Genomic DNA, 23,967 nt, shown 5'->3' with positions numbered 1-23,967 from the left:
AATGTGCAGTAAATTAGTATATCCAGCTTGTTACTTAAGACTTTGACCTTTCGCAATTAAAGGAATACTTTATCGAGAGCACCACGCTATCAACACACTCAAAAAAAGAACGTGTGTGTCATGTGAATGGAAAATGATTCTTGTTTCAGAGCTCGCAGCGTACTTAGCTTGGAACAACATCCGGGTACCTGCTTCTTCGTGATTGGACGCAAGATCTGCAACATCACCATGGGAATCTCTCGTGATAGCCACACCTCGCCTTTCATCCTTGAATCCTCCTGCGACGATCAGTTTGGTATTCTCCGCGAGCCTCCCCTTGCCAAGACTGCACATAAACTTTGATATGAAGTCATACAGGTTCTCCTTATACTTGGGTTGTTAATGTACTTGGCCCATTGCTTGGGAACTGGCATCGAAGGTCCACCAATAATTACTTCCAGTGCACCTGATGTGCCCCCCTTGATCGCTCACCAGCTTTGATTGACATCTCAAAGTACCAGTCAAAAACGACGTGAACGCAGTCACACTTGCGGGTAGACAGGGGTGAAGAAGAGATGCTGTAATCCTTTGCAGCCAGCTTGCCAACGAGGTTGCACCTCCCGAATTTGTCATATGGACAACAGCTATTCCATCTATAATGTATACCGTGTTCTCAGGAGCTGCTTGAAGTCGAGGGACGACTTTGACAAGCTTCTCTATGATGTTAGCTAATTAGCACTTGGCGTTCTTTTTAAGAGTCCCATCTTGATGGGCGACTGCACATGGTATGGATCACAACTCATAGGTCATAACTTCTATTAGATTTATTTGACGCGCATTGGCAACAATTAGGAGCCTTCCAAAGAGGTCCCTGTTGGCACTGATTGTGGCGATCTTATCTTCTGAGGCCTTCACTTCCACCTTCTTCGTCAGAGAACTAAGGGTCTTTACCTTTAGCTTGGGAATAGGTTCCCAAAAACTAACATCACTGGTATTCAATCGCTCCTCTATGAACTCCGTCATCTGCTCTTCACCTTTTCTTCGGCAAGCGAGAAGAGATTCTGCAATCTTCTGTGGTAAAACAAAGCCCGTAGCATATTTACAAGGGACTATATTTCTTCTACGTTGAAGGGGTTGGTCATCAGACCTGATGAAAAACAACTTGTCAGCCTCCTCACATCCTCTTCGTCTCGCTTTACTCTTTGTGGAGCAGCCTCCTTATGAATAGCCTGATTGCCTTTGATATCACCGTACATCTCTCCTAGGGAGGTTGTGACTTATGCACGTTCGTGAGCAGTAAGGAATCACCTTTCTAGGGCAGCTGGGCTTTGGGAGATTCCTACTATGCCCCCCTTGGACTTCGAATCCGCGTTGATAGACTGCTCAAGAGTCAAATAGCACCAAGTCAATTTAAAATACCTATGCTAATAGGTAGAACGCTTTAATATTAGTTCAAATAGCAACTATTTCAAGGAAATCCGAAAAAAAAAGCGAAAAGGGTCTACCCACTATCTAGCCTCGTTTCCATGCTGAGAGGATAACTCTTTAGAATCCATTTAAACTTAGCTTTAAAAGAGCAATTCTAGTTTTTACATAAGAATTTAGTGAAAATTTATCTTTTCTAATACAAAAACGTTGGTTCTTCCCTTGAGACGATAGGCTAGTATTTGTAAATGAAAGTAAACTATAGTGATTTGTACTTACCTAAGAGTGTTTTTGCATATTCAGAGTCACATGACCAGTCACGGTACATGTTTCACGGATTTAAAGCGTAAGCAAAGTTCCTGTTATGAAACTGACTTTACATAGGAAGTTTAGTCTTAAAATCATGGTCAAAAGGCCTGGGAATTACGTTTTATAAGCAGCCTCGTTTTCATGCAGAACAGTGGTTTGTCCACGAAAACACCCTCTTAACGCAAAACCTATACCACAATTTGACTTTATAAACTACCTAGCGTTAATCAGCAGGTCTTCCTCTATCAAAACCTACTATCAAACCTTTTTTCACTCGTGGGTTGTGTGAAACCTCAATTTTCCAGTCCTGTCTTCCGGACTACTATCTTCAGGGATGCAACCCGTTAATCTACAGCAGACAAAGGCGTATTCTTTGCATTTTCTTCTCAATACATAGGACATTGTAATTTAATTTTTCCTTAGCGTCTTCCAAAATATACTACAAGCTGTGGTGGACATAATGTTGGAAGAAATCGAAAGTGATGACGCAGGAATGTTGGCAGCTGAAGGCTTTTGAAAAGTCCCGCAGTATATGTACTTTCCTTAGTCTTAAAACTCATTAAATGGTCTTAAATGCAACCCTTTGCCTCTACTTCAAGTTAGACTTTGAGAGATATTTCTTTTACTGTGCGAAAAGGTTGGAAAATGTTCTTGTTTTCCGCGATGAGCCATCGTCTCGGTATTTGGTGAAGGTATTTTCTTTCTCTTTTCTGTTGGGACTGTTTAAAAAGGGACTAACAAGGGACATCGATCAGAAAGCGACAACATGTAGCGATCTTTCTTGTTCTGTCAAGAAAGATGCATGTAAATGGTGGTTAGTCTTGTTATATACCTACCTTGAAATTCAAGTTTCTTGGCGGCAGACAAGGAGACTGATTAGCGTAATGATTTATACATCGGAAATGCACAATCACATCACGGAATTCAATCTGAAACTTGCTCTCAGTGTTAGGAAGGTGACTGAGGTTGCGCTCTGACCGAGTCCTTCGATTCTATTGTTCTTGAGAAAGAGTAAATGTACCGTAAAACGTTTGGTTTAGACATTTTAAGAATTTGTTTTCCTAATCTTTTAGCCTTGTATATAGAATATACTTTATTAAGCGAACATTATGGACAAAACAATTAATCTTAGCGGTATTACACAATTCGCGCTGGATACTCTGAAATATGACCTTGAGAACAAACAAATAGAAATTCAAAGAAAAAATTGTTTTAAAACCTTTCAATCTTAGCACGGGTTTAAAAATGAGCCGTTTACAAAGCAAAGATTTATTTAAAAAATAAAAACCAAACGTTTTCGACACTAGGTCATCATCGTGGTAAATAGGCACCGTCCGCTAAATTAATGTTCCTGAAGTTGTGAACGGATTTTTCGAGGGTAGGGAATTGAGGTATTCTTCTTGAGATAAACAGTATCAGCTGAAATTATATATTCTATTGAGTGTGTATGATAATTTTTAGCGTGAGAAAGTTAGCCAAAATTGAAAGAAATGACGGTAAACGACTTCGAGTTAAGATAGATTTTATCTTTGGCGTAGATTTCGATTTCAAAGCCGCCGGAAAATTTAGCTTGGATTTGCACAATTTGCCGAAGGGAAGGAAGAAGGTACTTAAACCTGTCGATATACCATCGCTTGGGTGTTCGTACAGGTTGCCGATACCCAAGAAAAAAAAACAGAAAACTACAATGACAATAACGTAGCGCTTCGAGACATTTGGTGACTTCGTTAGTGTCGCATAGATTATCATAGCGCACTACTCTAAGATACACATCTCTTGGCGTATTTCGTATTTTCTTTGGACCTCATTTTGTCGAGCCGGTGCAACTTTATCGAAAAGAATAATCAAAAGTTTTGAAGAAAAGTGTGGAAAAAGTGTGCTATAATCAGATTAACTACAGAAAGGATCTTTAGTTTTGAATAGTACAAGTGCTTGAAAAAGAAAATTGTAAATTACGATTATTAAAGGTTTTTTTTGATCACCTGAAAGTAGCGTAAACGGGGCTCATATAGGAAACAAAATATTAAATGTGAACTACACACATATATCTAGGATGTTATATTTCAGTCGTTCAGTGCTCTTAGGAGGTCGCGAATCGCGAAGGTCACGGGAACTCGTGTACGCAGGAAAACCGTAAACCCGCGCGTGCGCTACAAATTCTCTTTCATATCAATTAAAAGGAAATCATGATAAATTAGCAAGTAAATTCATAAATTTAGCTTTCCTATAGCGTAAGAGTAAATACTTAGGATACAAACATTAGCAAAACACTGAATTCCTACTGTCCGTAAAGACAGGAGTTAAATCCACTGATGTCATCCCGGGTCTGATATCTGAACTTGTCGGCGGAGAACCTCTCTTTTCATGTTGACCCTGTCGGTGTCTATTTATATTATCAGTCTTCTTCATCTCGTGTATTTATCCTTTGACAAAGCACTTTATAAGTAGTAAAAGTCAAAGTAGATACAAGCGATCAATATGTTGATGCATACTTTAAAATATTTTTATATCATCTGTTGCGTGGCCTTACCCTGCTGGAAGAGAATCATTTCCTGTTTCTCAACAGCAATCTTGGTCTAGTAAATAGATCCTACCAATCAATATGTTTCTAATGAAAGCGACAGAACCAATTTGATTTATAATAGCTCGATAGAATAGTTTTATCAAGCCATGGCCAGCTCCTTCCATATTATGGCCTTCATTTAAATTCATAGTGATAGGATTTAGGTCTAACAATTTGTTTAGCACTGGTGAATCAGACGGTTGATAAATTCATTCATCTATTTCTTACTTTTGTAAGCCTTTGAATCCCTTAGTTCATGTAATGAATTGTGGAAGTAACCTAATTTGGTGAGCTTTCGGCGTTCAGTGTTAAGACGCCCACTTTTCGGCTTTTTTATTACGAAGTCATCTTTTGACAAACCCAGAGAGTTTTTGGTTCCTATTTCGAGCTCTGACGATACGCTCTAGTGAAATAGCACGGTGCATCTCAATTTTATGAAATGTTATCTGATCTTGGCTAACAGCCCACGAATTAAACGTATTCACTGAGACAAATTTAGTGATACTTTAGTCTTACAGAGAAAAAAGCTGCAGATTCTTCGACAAATAACGCCATATGCCTCATGGAAGTCACGGATTCTTAAACTGTAGATTAGAAAGTTCATGGCAGAGTTTGACAGAGCAAGAGTCCTAATCCACATGTGAGCGACTCCCTGGGGTTGGACAAGCGCCTTGCCAGCCACGAACAAAGTGATAACTAGTGGAAACCAGCAAATAGTGAAAACAGCGATCACTATCGCCAGAGTGCAGGCCACACGTACCTCAACTCGAGAACTGACGTGCACCGAAAGTGCCTGGCCCTTATTCTGGCGTCTCCTGTTCTTTAATCTTATCAAAAATATCATGATCAACGCGTAGGACACTATGATGATGATGTAACTCGCGGCGAAGGTCCCTGCTCCTAGTAAAGCTTTTGGGAAGGAATCTGGAATTACAGCGCTCATAACAGGGACCGCCAAGGAGAAGGTCCAACAAGCTATGAGCATAATCTTCAGTCCGTACTTCTGCATCATGATCTCATGACAGAGAGGATACGTCACAGCCAACAAACGATCCACGCTGATCGCTGCTAGGTGCACCACTGAGGCAGAGCAGGATACTCTGGATGTTATCTTGTACAGTACTTCCTGGTTGGGTGCACAGTCCTTGACGAACGTGATCTTAGCGAGGATGGCCACAACAAGAGGCTCACAAACCATGGTGACGATCAAATCAGCGATGGCCAAGCTAACCAGAAGGAAGTTTGATGGTCGTCGAATACGAAGATTTGTGGCAACTGCCACGCAAACCATTAAGTTACCAAATGTTCCCAAAACACCCAAGATAGAATTGACTGATATCAGAGTGATACCATGAGCAACTGGAAGAGAACAATCTTCATGTGAGACATTATACGCTGGGTAATTCACAGTGACATTCATAGCGTCTGGAAAGGTCACACAGACCGACACGACAGCTAGCAAAGGAAACACGAACTAAACGGAACAGTCAGTGTTGTTCGTTATTACCAAGTGCTTCAGTATGACAATATGGTGAAGGCGAGGCAGGAACATAAAGAGTATGTGGGCAGGAAAGTGGATTTGCAGTATTATACCAATATTGTCTATTTGCGGTACAACGCCTCGACAATGTTATTCGACCATTAGCCAATGGTACTCTAAATTTTCCGTGTGAAGTAGGTAAAAAATCTTAATTGACTGACACGAAATGAGAGAGCATTTTTTTTAAGTCACGCTATGCGTGTGAGAGCTCTATGGAAAAATTTCACATTGCCTTTAGCCGACACACCTGGTTTTCCAATATCGATCTGCTCAACACTTTTCAAATATTCATGCAGAAAACCTCCAATAACATTTCAGTAGAATGATGTTGGTGCTTGAATAACATAGAATCAATCTTGGCAAGATTCCAAAGGCCCATATAGCTTTTTATCTGAAATGTTTTCCTCTCAATCCTTAATACCTCGAAGTAGATTCAATTACGATAAGAGAAAACTGAAAACGCTTTAGCTTGTATTATTTTCTTGTGCTTTGAACTCATGATAACCCTTCTAAGGTTCTTGTAGCTGGCCAGTATAAGTTGGAGAGTTCGCGGAGTAATAAATATTAGCAGATACAGGGAAAGACCAGAGTGTACACCGCTATTTATCAAACTCCTATTCACCGACTATTGAGGCCGCTCTCAAGCTTAATTAGTAACTTTAAGACATCAATGACCAAAATCAAGCGAGATGCGAAAAAAATGTAATATTCAAGCCTACTCAGTGAGAACAGTATTAAAACCAGAGATGTTTTCCGTTTTTTCTGAAAGCGTTGAAAACTGATTGGTTCGGTCCTTTTTGTTCTGTTTCTTCTTCCGGCGTCGATCCGTGCACGAAGGCTTCGGACGGCACTTCATTTGTAGACTTGCCAGGGGTTGTGATGGAGCCCGATAATATCTTCTCTGCACCTTTTCTCCGCCAAAGAGCCCCCTTCTTTTTATATAATGCTCCTTTTTCTCTTTCCTCCAAGTAGAATTTTAAAAAAATAGCTCTTTCGTCGCTTAACGTATCGCATTTTTTGGTGATACGATTGCTTGTGGCCTCAGCGAAAACCGGTAAAAGTTCTACTCTTTCTCCGTTGATAGCTAAACTAAATTCTTCGACGTGCGTGATATGTTTTCCTTTTAAATTACAATTTGCTTTAGCGGGATTTGTTTTGAAGCAGCTTTTCTTTTTATAAACAGCTAGGTTAGGTTTAAACATGATTCTGTCATTCATCAGATTAGCAAAGTCCGTCACGGTTATTCAGTTTCCACTGCATACCTTCGAGTCGTATACTTTCCAAATAATTTAGTCATGGACCAGACTAATCTGTATACGCAAAGAATCGTTTTTCCTCAGTGTAAACTACATTTCCCTAGTCGAAATGCGTTTGTAATCTTTGACATGATGTGACAGTTACGTGACAGGACTTTGTCAATTTCCATTTTATTCTACAAACAAATGCAACCTGCCCAACATGAAACGGTTTCAGTGCGAAAATTCTCAGTTTAAAACCTCTTTTTCTTTTTTTTTCAATTATTATAATCTCAGTAGAGAAAGTTCTTAGAAAGAAGCATGGGGTTTTGTAAAATAGAAATAGTCGGTTGCATGAACTCAAACTTCCCGGAAGGCCACGGGGGTAACTCAAAATGTTAATTAACAAAAAAGGCATAAACAAGATTTAAATGGACCATTTGCCGGCTCAGTATTTCCACCGACAAATGAAAAGCTTGCGGCAGAATTACAATTGGCTGTTGATGACACCGCTAAGAGTTTCAAAATCAGTTCTTTGCCTCTGACCGTCAATGGGTTCATATGGTTTTGCAAATGTGGAGTTCTAATTTAGATGACCAATCATCGGTACAGTTTGTCAAGTGAAAGGCATTTTGCAGGACCGATTTGCTATCGAAGGGGCTTCAAAATTCTCATCTACAACTATCAATAGGTTTCCGCTCGTCCACATAGCTACTGCTATCGTGGTTACAGTTGCTACTAAAATGAATCTAGTCCATCGTCTTCGCCAAACAGTCATGACTGGCAAATTCTGATAACGAGTTTCGATTGCCAGAGATGCGCTTGTAAAGAACCACTCAATCACCATTTGAACTGACACCGTTTTGGAAAAAGATTGGAGCAAGTTCAAAAAAGAATCTTTCTCCAGGTAAACATATTGATAAAAAAACAACAAGCCATTGACAGAAACTATAGCAGTTGATTCAAACATCATGCTTATGATAGCGATGTCAGCCATAAGTCTCTCGCGACGAGGAGTGCGAAAACTTCCCCAACAAGCCAACTTTTTTTCCCCGCACAGTTGGTGACAACAATGATCGACCACCACCATTGCACTTCGCTCCACCACTTCTGTTATACCGTGGATTATTCCCAGAACAGCAATAAACACCAAACTTTTCAATTCTGCTTGTAAGACTCGAAAGATAACTGATGTAATAGAGTACAACGGCGCAAGCAAGACATATGAATATCCCGGATGGGTAATGTTTTATAACCGCTGAACACATATGCGTGAAATGACTTTAGCAGCCACGCCAATGAGAGGAGAGAACATGGCAATTAACAGCCTACCGTGACCCTTTTCATTTTGCCTTTTATAAGCGGGATAGATGAAATATATAACAGCGGAGGCGACAACAGACGCCAAAATGAATGGTGTGACTAGCTTAAATATTAAATTGGCTTCTCTTAGTCTCGATTGCAGGCCAAATTTTCTTGCAAGATAATAGAACTGAAGACAGTAACTGGCTGCGTATAACACGTACATGGGAACTCTATATACAAGTGACTCCTGGAAGAAAGGTTTTCCTATGACTTGTAAAATAACGCGGTAAAGTGCGTCAAAACAATAAATAAGAAAACACATCAGAACCAGGCTGGTTTTCAATCCGTTTAGCTGGTGTTTGAGGAAAAGTAATGTTGTCTGACAAAAGCTAAAGACGTAAAAGATTCCACAGGCGATAAGGTCACATGCTGTTATGGTCCACTGTACACTGTATGGAATTAATCTCTTTGGAAAGTATTTACAATGTGTTAACGTTTTATAGGAAACAAATGAGAACAGCAGATATTCTGCACCCAGGATGGTAGCAGCGAGAAGCGAAATCAAAGCTCCGATGTAGAGTGACTTGAGGATGGTGTGAAAAAGAGATGGTCTTAATCGTTTCCATGCCATACCTCTGTCTTCCAGCTGATCGCCGTTTGATTTCAGTTTTTCCTCTTCCTGGGAACAGAATGCGTTTATAACCGTCACGTTGATGTTTCTAGCTGCTAGGTAGTTTGTTTTTATGCCTTTTCTGTCGTCGTATTCCTGATAAATAAATTCATCGACTGGATTAGAATACCACTGTCGACCTGGGGCTTCTAAATAATCAAATCCAAAAGATTCAGCAGTGAATTCGGGTTCTTCAGGGTTATAATGCTCCATGACACTCCTTGTAAAAGAAAATGCCATTTGTCCGAGGAACTCTAAAACTGCACTGGCTGTCATGGTAAAGTCGTTCTTGCAAATTTTTAATCAGGTTTTCCAAATAATATAAGCGCTTAGGTTTTTTTATATCCCATTCATTTCGTCATGTCATGGTGAGTTTCGAAGTATGACAGGAAACTTTGCGTAATAACAGCTAATATTAATAAAACAAAGTGCAAAAGGCGTGACCCCCCAGACCAATAGCAAAAAAGGTAAAACATTTTTGAAGAGGTTAAAAGTTGTGTTTTTAACTTTATTTCTAACCACACTTTACACGTGACATCCGTGATTGATATAGCACATTGATATATTATGTCCAAATGTGTAAAATATCCTGACAAGTATAACGCTATTTGTTATTTTTCAAACCACAGATGGCAATGATAAAGTTAGTTTCATCGATTTGAATTCATATTAGCAGTAGTATCAAATTCAGTGTTTAAATGTGAAGAAAGACCTCAAATGGGAAGTTTGGCGAGCGATCGTATTCAGCTTAAACCCGCAGGCATAAGACAGGAACAAAAAAATGATATATTGGAGAAGTTCCAAAAAAAAGTTTGCCCTAATTTTGTTGACTCACACATTTCTCGATATAGCTGGTTACTATTTTTGCATTTGGGGGGTTACGTGTGCAAGCTACCCTGGACGTGTCAACACTACGTTTTTTTGGAATAGCCTGATAAATCACGGCTATGTTTCCTACGCAGGTAACTTATTTACTGAACTGTTTTCGAAATAAAGCGTAAACAGGTGACGTAAGTTTAAGAAAATATATCCGTATCACGAGGCCGGATATTACACATGCAGTTGGTAACTATACTATTAACAACTCATTAGTAGACATCCTTTTAGTCTTTAAGTCATCAGAAGACGGTTGTCACCAATTTTATCGTTTAGTATTGCCCTAATCTCTACCGAGGCTATCGTCGAATTGTTTGGTATTCTCGGTAACTTCCTCGGTTGATCATTGCTAATTCTCGTCTTGGTCGATCCCCAAGCTACATACCCTCGCTTTAGCATACCGATTCGGCTGACTTGCTCGACAGTATGGTTTGCGGGCCTCTTCTAGTTACAATCCTCATAAAAACAAGTTTTCATTTGAGAACTGTAACTCCCATTCTGGAGTATATACACAATTTCGTTTTGTGCTTCGGTACATTGCCTCTTGCATGTCATCATTTTCTAATTCTGCTCTTTGACAGGTTTCAGTTTCGGTAATCGTTGTTACTTCCGGAAAACTGTTCAAGCAATATATGAGGCCTTCTGTGGTTTGCTTAGGGTTAGGGTCATCAACTTCCTCATTACTCGTTGTTATTTCCGGAAAACTGTTCAAGCAATATTTGAGGCTTCCTTTCACTCTGGTATGCCTTCTATGACTGAGCGAAAGATTTGAGGGCGTGTTTTATTCCCTCTTTTTGTTTTGAAGTAAATTGCCTCCATGCTAGTGTGTTTGGAAGATGTTATCAATTCAGTGAGCCGAGGACTTTCACATCCCTCTAGATCCACACGAATATCGAATAAAACATTGGGATGATAAATATATCAAACAATTAAGATTAGATCGGCTTGTTCATTTCGGTTGACGAAATTTAAAGGAAAACTCATTCAAGAAATTGGACTTAAATATTGTTTCAAAATAGCTTTGCGAGAGAGAGGCATAAGTATGAGGTAGCTATCAATTCAGTGAATCGAAGAATTTCACCGGCATCCCTCTCAATCCACATGAATATCGAATAAAACACTGGGATAATAAATATATGAAACAATTAAGATTTGATTCTTGTTCGTTTCGGTTGACGAAAGGTAAAGCAAAATTCATTAAAGAAATTGGATTTAAATATTGTTTCAAAATAGCTGTGAAAGAAAGAGGCATAAGTACGAGGTAATTGTGAAATTGGCCTCCTTAAATGATGGATGAGCTGGCGATTTTAAACTCCTTGTTGCTTCAAGTTTCCATGAAATAATCCATGCCTCAATTCTTCATTTGGTGGGGTTTTTAAAGCACTTTTATTAGACGAAGAAAGTAGACAAGAGTGGCTCTATCGGGTGACTGCTCTTAAAATCTAAATTCACAAATACAAAATTGATTGATTTATGTCCGGCACGTTAGAAATTACTACCTGTTCACAACTAGTGCTTTCCCTTCGTTCCTTCATTCATCCATTCCTTCTTTCAATTGTTCTTTCGTACGTTCGTCGTATGTAATTGGTCCGTTGTCAGTAATTTGTTCATTCGGGTTCGGAATGTGTTCGCCTACACTTTGTGATTGTTTTTTCGTTTTTTCGTTTCCTCGTTCATTCGAAAATCTTATCGCTTCACTTCAATTTCAATTTCCATTTCTCGTATCTTTTCTCTATTCGTTTTTTCTGTTTATTCCCTCTGTCTTTTCTTCATCTCTCCGTGCATCTTTAAAATATTACTCGACCAGCCAACTGATATTTTACCCTCACTTACGCGATAGTTCTATCAATACATCAAAGGCTCTGCTAAGGTACATATTTTTTATGTTTAACAACAATTGGCATCGCTTGCATTCGACGATCTAATATCTGTTTTTGACTAGTAATTGGGAAGTCACTGATCAACAGTTTGAACCTTTTTCGATCCATTTTGCTCGCATTTTGTAATTACATTATCATGATCATATATACATTATCACAAGGTAAGTCGAGTTTTGAAATTTGCCGGCTCTAATCCGTAACCTTCTATAGTATCTTTGTTCGTATCAAACTTATTTCCGTTCTTTGAGCTTTTTTAGGCCTAACTTATTTTTGCGTGTTTAGGGTTTCTTGAGCTTTACTTAAACCATATTTGGATTTGACTGAGTTAACTACCCTAAGTTGTTTTCTTTCCACTTTATCTCGAAAGGAGAAAGACACTCAACTTATCCCAGTGATTTGTTCTGACTCAAAGCGAAAGGGCAGGTCAATTTAATTCAAATGCAACGATGCATTTTCACCACAACAAAGCACTAAATTTTTATGCACAAGCTTTACTATGTTGAGAGATAAATATAATTTCCCGGTGTCTGGAGGAAATTGATGTTATCAGAATTTACTTTTTGCACAGAGTACCGTAATATGAACATTAGCTTGATTATTAAATACGAATCTAAATGACCAGATAAAATGAAATAAAGCATTTTTTTTTACACTAGATAAACGAGTTCTAAAATAAAATCAAAATACATTAATTAGTTCCTTTCAAACCGACGTCTTCCATCCGAAGTTTCGAGCTGGCAAGCTGTCACGTCTTGTACTCATTGCAATATATTCTGAAAAGCATACAAATGATTAAAGCCGAGTCATATTGGTTACTGATTATGTAATTACTTACTTTTATAGCAGTATTAGAATGAAGTAAGATTAATGCCATTTCATTGCACCGATGAAGTTTAACTTTCCGTTTCACTACCTGCTATATATTCACATCAGTTCGAGTTTAGGCAAGTACCTACTCGCTTCACCTTCGCCGGTCTCCACGATGAATGAATTTTTGAACGACAGCGCCATCTCATCTACTACCATCTTAGTAGAAGATTGTTCTCTCCCTGTAGCTCATGGCATCGCTCTTATTTCTGTAAATGCTTTAGTGGGGGTGTTTGGAACACTAGGTAACTTACTGGTTTGCTTGGCAGTCATCACATATCCTCGATTACGTCGACCATCAAACTACCTTTTGTTCAGGTGATGACTAGACATTCTTTAGTTTAAAGGACTGAAAATGGTTGAAAGCAGTCTTGCAACGAAGACGAGCCAACGTGCTCGCAATTCCTGGCCTACACGGAAGCAAGATAAAATCATGGAAAGTATGCATTAAGTATATATGAACCATGCTTAAGATCGGCCATTGACACTGAGGCATTATGACAACGTAGATAAAAAATGATTCTCGCTTCTGCTAATACGAGCAAATAATTCTTCCATAGTGAAAACATGACTTAAAAAACACGACCACTCTCATCATCGCTTTAGCGGGCCGCGAGGCCTTCCTGTGCTACCTAACTACAGAAGTTAGTAACGATTTAATTCAATCAACAGTAACGCCAATATTTCGAAATATAAATATCGAGATTCAGTTGATCATGCAAAATTTGTTGGGTAACATCTCAAAGAACTGAAACATCGATATGTTGAGAATGACCTCTCAGGTGATACTGATGCCCTCTTCGACACTTTAACTTTTTTTTCAGGTGTTTGGTGAATTTTGCATGGTAATGATTTGAATGTATTGGTGTGTCGATGGATGAACTTAGTCTTCAATCTTTCTAATATTCAACAATGACAAATAACTACTTAGCAGCATCACTTTGAAATTCTAAGCCAAATATATTTGACACGGAGGAAAGGGTTCTCGAAATGCAGACATAGTAACTATAAGTATGTCTGACTTTCGTGTGGCTCTCAATTGATTTAACAATATTTTACATTTTCGACTTTTTGACTGAGGGCAATGTTTATGTCACCGTTCGCAATGTATAGAAAGGTTAGCCTAAGAATATGGCTCACGTCACAGAATTTCAAACTTATGATCATTGGTATCGATTGAGGAATATCATCACTTTTGAGTATAGGTAAACTTTTCCACTGACGGTCACGAAAGTATTTTAATCAGAAAAATACTAAGTTTGTGAGTAATTTTGGTTTCAAGAGCAAAAGAGAAACGGTCAACGAGAAGAAATCTCTTCTCTGATACACTATCCAAGGTGTGGGTGATTATGCTAAGCCTTTAAACGCCATTGATTATATCATAAAACGATATTTCATATTTAACGAGTCAGGAAATGAGATTTGAAACGACGTATTTTGTCATTACTTAAGGTCGGATAGCGCTGTACCTGAAATTATTAGCCTCTAAAATTTGGATAGACAAACGACAAAAATGTGAAGCATGTTGAAGTCCTAACTGTAATAACTTTCCTAAATGTAATAAAGTCCTAAATGTAATAACACTTGGTCCTAAATACAATAAAGTCCTAAATGTAATAACATTTTGTCCTAAATGTAATAAAGTCCTAAGTGCAACAACATTTGGTCCTAAATGTAATGAGCCTCAATGCAATAGTTTAACTGTGCGTGTGCATCCGCATTGAGATGTTAAAGTGACAACTGTTGTATCGAGAGAATCCTCTGACCAAAATTCATGGCGTATGTGTGAGCTCTCTCGCTGATTTTAAACAGGGTCCTTTTTTTTTGCTTGAGATGTAGGTCGAGAAGCATTGGCTACAAACCTTTATACTGATGTGCTTTTGGCATCAAATTGACAGATCCCAAAAGAATAGAACGCTGACCAATACGGCCATCTTGACCGAACAGGCTTGGTCAAGAGACTTTATAATTTCGGCAAGTAACTTTTCACGGAAAAAAATGCGTTTTTTTTTTCGTAATAACGGATAACGGAAAATAGTATCTTTGTTTCACGTATCGCGACTGGCATATCATTCACAGTTCACGGCTTTGAACTTTTTACAATCACGACTCACGGCAATTAAAAACAGCCGATCACGTTTCACTGAAAACCCCCACATTTACATTTAGACATGGAGACGAAACGGCCGAGACGAAATTATTTGTCTGACCATTTACTAATGCAGATTTAAAAGACGAAAACCTGCGACTAGTTGTTGAAGAATCAAGCATGAAAACTGAAAACTCTTAACCTTGGGATCCTAAAGAAATTTATGAGAAGACAAATTCGAATTTGCGGAAGCATTGTAGCAGTGTAAACGAACGATGTAGTTAATTTAATATTACCACTAGCGTTGTTTACCCATTCAGACTGGGAACAATCTAGGACGTGTGAAAGAACTGAAGCGGAAACTGTTTCCAAACAGAATTTACATAAACTTTAACATTGCCTATAGTCCGGAAGGCAGGACTGGAAAATTGAGGTTTTGCACAACCCACGAGTTAGAAAAGGTTTGATAGTAGGTTTTGATAGACGAAGACCTGCTGATTAACGCCAGGGATTCCCAGAAGTCAGTGTCATAACAGGAACTTTGCTTACGCTTTAAATCCGTGAAACATGTACCATGACTGGTCATATGACTCTGAATATGCAAAAACACTCTTAGGTAAGTACTTGTTACTATAGTTTACTTTCATTTATAAACATTAGCCTATCATCTCAAGGGAAGAAAGAGCGTTTTTGTGTTAGAAAAGATAAATTTGCACTAAATTTTTAGTAAAAACTAGAATTGCTCTTTTAAAGTGAAGTTTAAATGGATTTTAAAAAGTTATCCTCTCAGCATGAAAACGAGGCTAGATAGTGGGTAGACCCTTTTCGCTTTCTTTTTCCACAAGGTAATCGTTAAGAATTATGAAATTGTGTGACAAATCATCTGAGGGTTATCCTTATTGTTTTTGATAGGTCTATAATCGTCCCTTTCATTCTTTTTATCAGAAAATCGGAAAAGGAGAATTTCTCTCCAAAGACAAATTGAGACTTTACTCATACTAGTATTATGGGATACATCGCGATGAGTCTTACACTTAACTTATTACTAATACTTCATGGAGCAAGTGATCTCTTTTGAAAGCTGCTGCTTTGTGAGTTATGGAACAGTGTAAATCTACCGAGGCTTAAACTTAGTTTCATTGTTCAATCATCACAATCAGAATCACTGACATCATATTCCTCCCATTGTATCCCATGTCGACTGCAACATGTTTCCTCTGCCATACAAGTGCAGGCCTCGGTGCAGTAAAGAACGACATTGGCGCAGGAACAGTTGTTTCGACACTCAGAAATCTTGCAAGTGCAAGTTGTCAGCCCTAGTAAACTGCTGGGTAGGGAATCCTTCGTCATAAGGTGTGGTTTCCGCTCCCCATCTTCTATTATCCATCCATGTCCTACTGGGAAGGGATTTCTCGCAAGCCATCAAGAGAGCTCTTCAGATATATGTCTGATATTTGTCTGTGGTCTCTTCTTTGAGGTTTGATAGATGTTACAAATAAATGCTTCCCATTTTCTCAGTGTCTCTTCGTCTTCTTGCTCTTCTTGTCTTAGAAGACCAAGATTTCCCTCGTTCACTTGGCTTCGAATGATTGCTTTCCATGCTTTTTTCTTACCAATCCCTGAGATTGAACTGTTGCTGTCACATCCGGTGAGAGCATGAAAGGCAGATAAAGCAGTAAGAACCCTGTGTCCAAGCTTCTGGCAAACATCATGAACTGGTACAAAATGCATTTGATTTTCAACACCGGCGCAGAATTACAGCTCTTTCAGTGACGTGTAATGCTCGTAAAGTGGGTTGCACTTGTTGCACGTTCACATGTACCTCACAACAAATTAGCATACATAACTTAGTGCACGTGCATTTGCAATGTGCAGTAAATTAGCATATCCAGCTTGTTACTTAAGACTTTGACATTTCGCAATTAAAGGAATACTTTATCGAGAGCACCACGCAATCAACACACTCAAAACAAGAACGTGTGTGTCATGTAATTGGAAGATGATTCTTGTTTCAGAGCTCGCAGCGTACTTAGCTTGGAACAACATCCGGGCATCTGCTTCCTAGTGATTGGATGCAAGGTCTGCAACATCACCATGGGAATCTCTCGTGATAGCCACACCTCGCCTTCCATCCTTGAATCCTTCTGCGACGATCAGTTTGGTATTCTCCGCGAGCCTCCCCTTGTCAAGACTGCACATAAACTTTGACATGAAGTCATACAGGTTCTCCTTATTCTTTGGTTGTTAATGTACTTGGCCCATTGCTTGGGAACTGGCATCTAAGGCCCACCAATAATTACTTCCAGTGCACCTGATGTGCCCCCCCTTGATCGCCCACCAGCTTTGATTGACATCTCGAAGTACCGGTCAAAAACCACGTGAAAGCAGTCACACTTGTGGGTGGACAGGGGTGAAGAAGAGATGCTGTAATCCTTTGTAGCCAGTTCGCCAACGAAGTTGCACCACCCGAATCTGTCATCTGGACAACAGTCATTTCATCTATAATGTATACCGTGTTCTCAGGAGCTGCTTGAAGTCGAGGGACGACTTTGACAAGCTTCTCTATGATGTTAGCTAATTAGCACTTGGCATTCTTTCTAAGAGTCCCATCTTGATGGGCGACTGCACATGGTATGGATCACAACTCATAGGTCATAACTTCTATTAGATTTATTTGACGCGCATTGGCAACAATTAGGAGCCCTCCAAAGAGGTCCCTGTCGGCACTGATTGTGGCGATCTTATCTTCTGAGGCCTTCACTTTCACCTTCTTCGTCAGAGAACTAAGGGTCTTTACCTTTAGCTTGGGAATAGGTTCCCAAAAAATAACATCATTGGTATTCAATCGCTCCTCTATGAACTCAGTCATCTGCTCTTCACCTTTTCTTCGGCAAGCGAGAAGAGATTCTGCAATCTTCTGTGGTAAAACAAAGCCCGTAGCAATATTTACCAGGGACTGTATTTCTTCAACATTGAAGGGGTTGGTCATCAGAGCTGATGAAAAACAACTTGTCAGCCTTCTTACATCCTCTTCGTCTCGCTTTACTCTTTGTGGAGCAGCCTCCTTATGAATAGCCTGATTGCCTTTGATATCACCGTACATCTCTCCTAGGGAGGTTGTGACTGATGCACGTTCGTGAGCAGTAAGGAACCACCTTTCGAGGGCAGCTGGGCTTTGGGAGATTCCTACAATGGCCCCCCTTGGACTTCGATTCCGCGTTGATAGACTGCTCGAGAGTCAAATAGCTCCAAGTCAATTTAAAATACCTATGCTAATAGGTAGAACGCTTTAATATTAGTTCAAATAGCAACTTTTTTAAGGAAATCCGAGAAAGAAAGCGAAAAGGGTCTACCCACTATCTAGCCTCGTTTTCATGCTGAGAGGATAACTCTTTAAAATCCATTTAAACTTTACTTTAAAAGAGCAATTCTAGTTTTTACATAAGAATTTATAGAAAAATTATCTTTTTTAACACAAAAACGTTTGCTCTTCCCTTGAGATGATAGGGTAGTATTTGTAAATGAAAGTAAACTATAGTGATTAGTACTTACCTAAGAGTGTTTTTGCATATTCAGAGTCACATGACCAGTCACGGTACATGTTTCACGGATTTAAAGAGTAAGCAAAGTTCCTGTTATGAAACTGACTTTACATAGGAAGTTTAGTCTTAAAATCATGGTCAAAAGATCTGGGAATTACGTTTTATAAGCCAGCCTCGTTTTCATGCGGAACAAAGGTTTGTCCACGAAAACACCCTCTTAACGCAAAACCTATACCACAATTTGACTTTACAAACTACCTAGCGTTAATCAGCAGGTCTTCCTCTATCAAAACCTACTATCAAACCTTTTCTAACTCGTGGGTTGTGCGAAACCTCAATTTTCCAGTCCTGGCTTCCGGACTACTATCTTCAGGGATGCAACCCGTTAATCGACAGCAGATAAAGGCGTATTCTTTGCATTTTCTTCTCAATACATAGGACATTGTATTTTAATTTCTCCTTAGCGTCTTCCAAAATATACCACAAGCTGTGGTGGACATAATGTTGGAAGAAATCGAAAGTGATGACGCAGGAATGTTGGCAGGTGAAGGCTTTTGAAAAGTCCCGCAGTATATGTACTTTCCTTAGTCTTAAAACTCATTAAGTGGTCTTAAATGCAACCCTTTGCCTCTACTTCAAGTTAGACTTTGAGAGATATTTCTTTTACTGTGCGAAAAGGTTGGAAAATATTCTTGTTTTCCGCGATGAGCCATCGTCTCGGTATTTGGTGAAGGTATTTGCTTTCTCTTTTCTGTTGTGACTGTTCAAAAAGGGACTAACAAAGGACATCGATCAGAAAGCGACAACATGTAGCGATCTTTCTTGTTCTGTTAAGAAAGATGCATCTAAATGGTGGTTAGTCTTGTTATATACCTACCTTGAAATTCAAGTTTCTTGGCGGCAGACAAGGAGACTGATTAGCGTAATGATTTATACATCGGAAATGCACAATCACATCACGGAATTCATTCTGAAACTTGCTCTCAGTGTTAGGAAGGCGACTGAGGTTGTGCTCTGACCGAGTCCTTCTATTCTATTGTTCTTGAGAAAGAGTAAATGTACCGTAAAACGTTGGTTTAGACATTTTAAGAATTTGTTTTCCTAATCTTTTAGCCTTGTATATAGAATATACTTTATTAAGCGAACATTATGGACAAAACAATTAATCTTAGCGGTATCATACAATTCGCGCCGGATACTCTGAAATATGACCTTGAGAACAAACAAACAAACAGAAATTCAAAGAAAAAATTGTTTTAAAACCTTTCAATCTTAGCACGGGTTTAAAAATGAGCCGTTTACAAAGCAAAAATTCATTTTAAAAATAAAAACCAAACGTTTTGGACACTAGGTCATCATCGAGGTAAATAGGCACCGTCTTCTAAATTAATGTTCCTGATGTTTTGAACGGATTTTTCGAGGGTAGGGAATTAAGGTATTCTTCTTCAGTTAAACAGTATCAGTTGAAATTATATATTCTATTGAGTGTGTATGATAATTTCAGCGTGAGAAAGTTAGCCAAAATTGAAAGAAACGACGGTAAACGACTTCGAGTCAAGATAGATTTTATCTTTGGCTTAGTCAATGAAGGATTCATATAAAGCAAAATTTAAAAAATTTCGCTCTAGTAGGAATCAAGAATAAATTTTTTATTTTGAGAATCGAGAAGGAGAGCCAGTTGTGTTTGTAGCACAATAAGCTCAAGAGGGTCGTTCAGCATTTTTTATTTGTTTTGACTGTCTAGCCCTTCTACCGCTCTCTGAGACTTCGTCGCAGACATTGTCCAAAAGTTACAATCAACCACACAAGCGACTAAGTAACTGTGTTTTAGAAGCACAGAGGCGTATTAATAGTTAAGCCTAAAACAGTGGGATAAAGTATTTGAATAAGCTTTGCGTTTGAAAAGTCTCCAGTTTTTCTTTTCCCTTCTTTTAATTCCTTTTGCAGACTTCTATAAATTTTCTTGTACCTATTTGGCAACAGCGGTTGATTCTTGATGCTTTTATTGAAAATTTTGCGTGAGTTATTGGGATCGGTACATCATTAGCAACCATTTTGAATGTGCTGGTCAGCAGCTTCTTTTCATTTACACCTGTTAAATGTAAGTCACTGAGTATATAATTTGATGCAGATCCACGCAGTACCTTTTTTCTTTGTTGGATTTGTTGCATGCATTTCAAGATCAAGAGAACACAATTGTTCCCAATTATCTTCTCTTGGGGAGAAAAATCATCTCGTCGCTATTCATATAACCACGAAAATATTCGAAAATTTGAAAACAATAACTTTCTGAAGAGCTGTTACAAGGTCCGAATTGGGAAACAAAATGTGCATGCTAACAAGGTCTGTTTTGAAAAGTAAAGACAAAAAATTTATATCCAAGCCCGCAAATTGTCCGACCTACAAGTCTAGAGACTTCCTTGTCCAAGTTCTTAATTTGGTTTATGACTTGTACCTCCATCACTGATCACACAAGTATAACGTTATCACATTTTTCCAAAATCTATTGTACTTAAGAGTCTCAGCCAGTGATATATGGAGGTATTGGTCAGCGTACTCATTGTTTTGCCAGCTGTCATTAGATGCTGTCTGTATAACGGTCTCCAGCCAATGCTACTCGACTTGCGACTAGCAAGTAAAAAGATGCTGGTTGATATCAGCGAGCCCGCCGCAATGTGACATGAATACTGGTCAGAGGATTTTTTGGTGCAATAGCTGTCACTTTACACCTCAATGTGGATGTCCGCTATAACAACAATGCATTAGCACAGTCGAACGATTGCATTAGAGGCTTGTTACAATTAGGACCAAATGTTATTACATTTAGGACTTTATTACATTTAGGACTTTATTACATTTAGGACTTTATTACATTTAGGACTTTATTACATTTAGGAAAGTTATTACATTTAGGACTTCAACAAAGCACAGCATACTTATTTTGCCTTGCCCATTTTTCAAATCAAATCCACTCACGTTATCTACCGACATAAAGCTCCACTCCGTCCACAAATGATTTTATATGGTTCCAATTTCTTACCGATCCTCTTTGGACATTATTTTTTGCCGAGCATATTCTAACCAGAATATATATATCTTATTAGACGTTTTGTTGTGTAATATCGCTGAGTATTTTTACTCGTTATTTGTATTTTGACTCGCCCTACGGGCTCGTCAAAATACGGCACAACTCGTAAAAATACTCAGCGATACTACACAACAAAACGTCTAATAAGTTATTTATTATCCAACACGCCAAACTGTTATTTCAGTGCGGGCGAATTTCGCGGATATTTATTTACGGGGAGTGCGTGACAGAAGTATGCGAAGCGGAACGGAATTGGCGCGTTGTTGTGTTGCTGTTTCTATTTTCTTCATTAAATGAAGAAATTTTCTGGTCGTTAAGCTGTTTTTCTTTGTTCGATTCCTCTAATGAACTTGGATCTATATTTGCCAGCCATTCTGACTCTTCGTCGTCGGAAGTATGATTCAAATTGTCCGCCATTTGTTTTTTTTTTCGTAACTACAATCCAATTCTTCGCTTGCGCGATGCGAGAAAACCTGTTTAACCGGTACTCTACAATAGACGAGTACAAATACCGCGTGATATTTGTACTCGTCTATGGCGTTATTTGTACTCGTCTAGGTGTAGTTGGATAATGAATGTTATGAGTTACCACATTAAAGGGTATTTTTTTGAGACGAAATCTCTCCGAATGAAGCAAGATAAAATTAGGTGAAAATTTCCTTTAATCAACTGAACTAATTTCTCTAACTGATGCGCATACGTGACTGAAGTCCAATTTGTCAACTCGGCTGTATTTATTTGTTTTGTACCATAGACCCAACGAAGTTCGGAATGGACGAAGTCACTGTTATGCTGTGTCACTGCACGGCTATCATGATCTCTGTGATCAAACATAAACTGAAAAGTGATCAGATCAGGATTGGATCTCAAAATGATGGCCAAAAGAGAGTGAAAGTGTCCTTTTCCATCATATTGGAGTTGTAATTGTTGTTTTTACGGCTTCATGGTTTCGGCTCGTTGTCGGGAAAACTATTAGTCGATAGGTACGGGATCGTCCATACGTGGATCAGGACCCTGGCTCCGTCAAACTCTGCTATGAATCTTATTCATGCAGTTTCAAGGTTGCCAATCTTTCGCAAAGGTTCGTTGAGAATAAACCACAGATTTCCGGGGTCTTTTAGCCTTGATAATTGATATTAGAGCATCTCAACGAGGGAGTTTTAATAAACTTATCCACTGTTTAATTTTCACATGTTGCACATGAGTAGAGTCCAGTCAAACCTGTATTTAATGGTCACCAGGGTGTTACGAAGAAACGATATAAACCGTCATTTTATGCTATGATTGACCACTTAATTTCGCTCGACAATTCTACCAACACTGATTTCGGTAAAAATATATGGATGAAATTATATACGTGAAAGATTATTCTTAGATTTATTTGACTGGTCCCACTTAAGTGACCGTTCATTACAGGTGGAAGACAATAAAAACAGGCAGACCGTTGGGACTCAGCAAAGGGTGAACACGACCGCTTAGCCATAGAGGTGACCGTTTTAACAGAGGTGAAAATTACACTAGTTAAGTTGTAAACGTTTGAGGACTTCGACAACCGACCGCTTACTGACAGGGTGAACGCTTAAAACGGTGCCGCTTAAAACAGGTCCGACTATAACATAACCGTGTATTCGCTTAATATGTAGTTTTACGGAAAACTATTAAAAGTAAGATGTTTCACTTCATAATCTTCGTAACAATTCAAGATACTCTATTTTCCTTTTATATTGATCTTGGCCTCTTTACAAGTGACATAAGAATCCCGCCGTCTACTCTAAACTACCTTTTATGGAGGTTAGTTGACTACTGTTTATTTTGTTAGAAAACAAACGGAGTAAATGCTATGATATAAGGTCATTCGCTTTTCATATATGCCGACTGCGGAAGTGACTGCAATAGTTTTGTAGAGTACTGAGGAAACATGTCTCAGTTTGGTGATACGTCCTCGCCTATAAACCGCTTTTGCTTTAATATCTCCATCACATGGTTCGTATTGCTGAATAAAACAGACTGATTACAATTGAGGACAGTTGCAAACACGAAGGTTCATGATACTGGTATGCATCTGTCACTTGGTGGGCATGAATTTGCCGGCATCGACGCCGCATCGCAACGTCCAACACTCATCGTTAAAGTTTTACCACTATACTTTTTATCACAACTCATCCCCTTTTTTTCAAATCTTAATTTGTTTTCTTTTTCGTCTTGGAATTTGTCCAAGCTTTACAACCCGTGCAATAACCTTTCTCGTTAGTCTTCGAGGAAGCAGGTTGTGTTACACCGTTATCACTGTTCATCTTCCCTGCTGAGTTTTGTTTCGAAGAGGATGGCTGTGTTTTAGTACGCCCTTTCTTTGGAAAGTCTGTAGAGGGCTGTTTCTTGACCCGAATCGGTATGAGCGGTAGAAAGCTAAGTTCTTTCCCCGTGTCCCCCAAACCTGTGTGTAACGCCAGCGAACATCGCAGTCTAGAAATCTTAAAACGCATGTCTCGTAAGTCAGGCATCATGGGTGCTCTGGCGCCTGTTACATTCACAGTAGTCCGGATAGAAACGCGAGTGCTCGGTAACGATTCACTAAAACTCTCTGGATAATAATCAAAAC

General features: G+C 38.9%; 2 protein-coding genes and 1 pseudogene across 2 annotated transcripts; 1 reads left to right on the top strand and 2 right to left on the bottom strand.

The window, feature by feature from the left end:
• Window positions 1-4,186: 4,186 nt before the first annotated feature.
• LOC148725040 (histamine H2 receptor-like) lies at window positions 4,187-5,993 on the bottom strand. The gene has a single exon (XM_088730334.1). It carries the CDS (start codon window positions 5,694-5,696, stop codon window positions 4,758-4,760), a length of 939 nt encoding a protein of 312 aa, XP_088586460.1. The 5' UTR covers window positions 5,697-5,993; the 3' UTR covers window positions 4,187-4,757.
• Window positions 5,994-6,501: 508 nt separating this feature from the next.
• LOC148725039 (uncharacterized) lies at window positions 6,502-9,386 on the bottom strand. Its single transcript, XM_088730333.1, has one exon. It carries the CDS (start codon window positions 9,300-9,302, stop codon window positions 8,301-8,303), a length of 1,002 nt encoding a protein of 333 aa, XP_088586459.1. The 5' UTR covers window positions 9,303-9,386; the 3' UTR covers window positions 6,502-8,300.
• Window positions 9,387-12,679: 3,293 nt separating this feature from the next.
• LOC148725038 (uncharacterized) lies at window positions 12,680-22,505 on the top strand (annotated as a pseudogene).
• The last annotated feature ends 1,462 nt before the right edge of the window (window positions 22,506-23,967 follow it).

This window comes from Stylophora pistillata, chromosome 8, assembly GCF_964205215.1.
Source record: "Stylophora pistillata chromosome 8, jaStyPist1.2, whole genome shotgun sequence".
Lineage (NCBI taxonomy): Eukaryota > Metazoa > Cnidaria > Anthozoa > Scleractinia > Pocilloporidae > Stylophora > Stylophora pistillata.
The sequence above is the reverse complement of the archived record's forward strand: the minus strand, read 5'-3'. Positions and strand labels throughout refer to the sequence as shown.